A 4,240-nucleotide genomic window follows, 5' to 3' on the forward strand; every position below is an offset into this window, starting at 1 on the left:
ATGGAGAGATTTATCTATCCCCTCTACAGTGTGTACCAGGGGTACGGTGGCACCCTCATGTCCAGCCAGGGTGGGGGCTTGGTGGGCCCCAAACAGAAGCAGCTCAAGTGGAAGCAAAGCAAAGGCAGGAGCCCTTCCCTGGGCGTTCCCATCACTCCCGCCACAGCAGCTGGCCCGGAGCCCGCTGACTACCTGGACGGCTACATGTGGGCGCAGCTCAAGGCGCTGCTGTCCCAAGTGAGCCCAGGCCTCCCCCTACGGCTCTGCAAGGCCAACACCAAGGATCTGGGCGTGCAGGTGAACCCAGGGTGGATGCCTCAGTGCAGTGCTAAATGGGGCCCTGCACACTGCAGGGCAGCTTCCCGCAGAGCTCCTCAAACCCCTTCAGCTGGGCGGGCCCAGCCATCTACTCACCTGGGTTGGACTGGCACCTCTTCACCCTGGCCGCGGTGGCCAGGCCTCAGGTGGCGCCACCCACAGCCCCGGAGAGGAAGGAGGGAGCCGGCGGAGAGCAGGTGGCGCCACAGCTGGAGGAAGAGCCTGGCAAGAGGAGCCAGGGAGCAGACACCGCCCCTTCCCAGCAGCCGCAGCCGGAAGAGACTGAGGCGGTGCCGCAGGGAGAAGGGGCCGCCGAGATGAAGAGATCCACCTTCCAGGTGGGCCAGGCTTCCTCTGTGCCTTCCCATGCAGCCCAGCCTCCGCCCTGGTGTCAAGTTCCTGCCCTTTGGCAGTCACCGCCCAGCTCCCGCTGCACAATACCACCAACAGAGGCTTCCCCTGGGCGGGAGCTGCTGCCTCAATGGCTGCAGTTCAGGAGCCGACGCAAGTCCCGGTGTGCCCGGCGCTGGACAAACAGTGGGAAATGTCGCAGCTGCTGGAGAAATGTTCAGGCTGAACAGGGGCAAGAGGGAAGGGGACGGGGAACTGGACAAGATGTATTTGCACAGTATAAGGGTATAATCTCTGAGATGTGAATAAGGGATGTTAGTTATGCAGTAATGGGCCACCTACCTAGCCTCTGTCATAGGAAGGGTGGTCACACATCATTTTTGACCAATAGTTTATTTTTAAGCATGTATAGATTTTTTTTTTAATTTAAATATTCATAGTTGCAGGAAATTATAAGGGGAGTCATTAACTTTTTAATTACAATTGACATTGAGATTCAAAGTTAAAGCTTTATAACCATTACAACACAAATTGTCAACATGACATGTCAAGATATACTAAATGAATATCCTTAAATCAGACTAAGTTCTCAAGTAGCACTCTCTTCTTTGCACTCTAAAATTTTTGTTGATGGAATTGTTTGGCTTGTGCACAGTGAAGTCAACATTTACTGACATTTACCAATAAAAATCTAATCCAGGCTTAATAGAAGTTTCCTATGGCTGATGGCAGCAGTGGGTTTTATGGGATTGGAAGGAGTGGGTCTGGTAGCAATCTCATTTTTGAACATGGCTATCTCTCTGATCTCCACTAGCATGGTATCCATGTTTCTGAACATTCTTGCATCTCTTAAAGCTTAAGGGCAACCATACTAGCACCACCCTGAAGCTGTAATGTCACTTAAAATTAAGATCCTGATAACTTATATAGTCTTAAAATCCTCCATGGATTTGATTAGACCTTATAGTGATGGGACAGGATGGCCTACATAACACACATCACACTCCCTGTATATACTCCATTTATTTTTTTAGCACTGGTTGCTTCTGTTCAATTAGTATTCTCTAGGGCAGTGGTCACCAACTGGTCGATCACAATCCACTGGTCGATCCTGGAAACTCTCCCAGTTGATTGCGATCTCTGGTGGTGTATTCAGTGTAGTAGTGGGGCTGCTGCTAAGGCAGGCTCCCTGCCTGCCCCAGCCTCAGACCGCTTCCGGAAGTGGCCAGCATGCTCCTGTGGCCTTGGGGGAGGCTGGGAGCAGGGGTTTCTGTGTGCTGCTCCTGCCTGCAAGAACCACCCCTGCAGAGCCCATTGGCTAGGAATAGAGAACTGCAGCCAAGGGGAGCTGTGGGGGCAGTGCTTGCAGGCAGGAGCAGTGCATGGAGCCACCTTGCCCCTCCCCAGGCCACAGGGGCACACTGGCCCCTTCCGAGAGCAGCGTGGGGCCAGGGCAGGCAGAGAGCCTGCCTTAGCAGCAGCCTTGCTACAGCACCAACTGGAAACCACACCCCAGTCCTCACCCCTGCCCCTTCCCGGAGCCAGCACCCTGTACCCCATCCTGACTTCAAACTCCATCCCAAAGCCTGCACCCCTTCCTGAATCCCAACCACCTGCCCCAGCCCATGAAACTGAGTGAAGGTGGGGGAGAGCAAGTGAAGGGGGGGGCCCTCAGGGAAGGGGCAGGATAGATCCTGGGTTGCACTAAAATTCAAAAAATGATCTTGTGTGTAAAAAGGTTGGAGACCACTGCTCTAGGGCATCTGATATTATTTAGAATGGTCTTTCTTCACCTTATCAATTCTAGCTAGTTCAAACTCTAAACACCTTTTATTGCATCTGCCTATTTCTTTCCCTCTATTGAGTGGTTCCTAAAACACTTTAGGATACAGTTTGTATGAAGTACTCCTTATCAAAGTTGTATTGTGTTGGTCTAACCCAGTGGTTCGCAACTTATTTACCACTCTGGGCTGTGTCCAATATGACCTATATGGCCCTGAGGATGTCACATGGGCAGCAGATCTGTGCTAGCTGGGCTGCAGGTTAAGAACACTGGTCTAACCCCAACTGTTTGGGTATGGGGAGGAAAACATCTCCAAATGTAACTCCCTCACCGGGGGTCTCAATACACTGCCTTAATGCTAACTGTAAATGAAGGAAAGACTTAGCAATTCTAGTGTGGATTTCTAGGTAAATACTAAGGCCAGTGACTCACAGGCTAAATCCTATCCTGAATGGCTTTAAGAACATGCTGCTTAAAAGCATTCCTGAAACAGGGACTTACTCTTTCTAAGGATTACAAAGGAAACACTGCTACAATTAAAAGCTCCGTGGTCTCATGAAAAACTCTTGCCTTTAAAAAAGGATGAGCGGTAGGGATCCACTCTTCATGCTGATGCCTAATCATGTAACCACTGAAGCTCACAGCGGTTTAGCTCCTTTCTAATACTGGTATACTGCAACCCCCTAAAAATCTAGCATCAGTCACATGGAGAACATAAATGGACTTGATTCAGTGTCTTGAATTCTAGCAGGTTATTACTAAACTTTCTCTGTTACAGTTCTTGGAACAGAAGTATGGCTATTTTCATTGTAAAGACAGCAAAACCAGATGGGAGAGTGTGTATGTGTGGTACATTTCTGGAAGTAACAGGGTAGCTAACTATGTATTGAAATCCTTATTATCCATATTCTAGTTTGTAGAGTGGAGGAACTTTTCCTCTAATAAGAATAATCTGACATGACACAAATTTAGGATCTGTCTTGGAAATATTTCTGAATGTGCCACGGTGGTAACTAAGCATTTACGTTTCTTAGGTTTACTTTAAACAACTCTGTCACAAATGCCAAAAGGACTTCAATCCTTATTGAGTGGAAGCAATCCAGTGCCAGGTAAATTATATGAATGGTGAAAGACACTAAGATCTGTAGCAAATTCAGGAGAAGTTAAAATTAATTACAAGGTCGAAGTTAGTCACCTTTTCTGCTTTAATCCAAGCACCCTCATGGTTCAGGTCTGACTACTAGCTTGGGTAACTGCACAAATGAAGACCCTAATTCCTGCAAACACTCATCCATATGCATACTTAATAGGTTGAAATAATTTGACTACTTTTGCACGTCTTTAGCTTCACATGCAAGTGTCTGTAATACCTGGGTCTAAATCATTATGATCGGTTGCTAGGTCATAGCTAGGTTCCATAGTCAAACTCTGCTTCTGAGAAACAACAAATGTGCACACAAATTTGGACTGAAGTAATGTCAAATATGAAAAAATGAGTATCACACTGACTTGTTTACACAAAAGGGAACAAATACTAGTAATATAGAAGTGGCCACTTGTACCTCTTCTGATGCAGTTGCTACTTCTATTTTAAACAGGTCCACCTGCCCTCCTCTGTCTGCTAATAATGGAATGTCTTCTCTCCTAAGACTTGCTCAAAGACTCGTTGCTCCTGCCCCCAGAAGACACATTGACCTCAAGAGACTCCACCGCCAAGAGCTGTGTGGTCACTGCAAAGGCAAGAGACTATTCTGTGACAACACTTATAGCTTTAAGTACATTGTTTGA

At 47.7% G+C, this 4,240-nt stretch overlaps 1 protein-coding gene across 1 annotated transcript; it reads left to right on the forward strand.

Annotated features, from left to right (window-relative positions):
- Positions 1–4,240, forward strand: ZAR1L (zygote arrest 1 like). The gene is given in 6 exon segments (XM_032795947.1): positions 1–304; positions 307–656; positions 3,231–3,323; positions 3,487–3,561; positions 4,102–4,133; positions 4,135–4,240. Coding segments are annotated over 6 exon segments (960 nt in total).

This window comes from Chelonoidis abingdonii, chromosome 1 (genome assembly GCF_003597395.2).
Source record: "Chelonoidis abingdonii isolate Lonesome George chromosome 1, CheloAbing_2.0, whole genome shotgun sequence".
Taxonomy (NCBI): domain Eukaryota; kingdom Metazoa; phylum Chordata; order Testudines; family Testudinidae; genus Chelonoidis; species Chelonoidis abingdonii.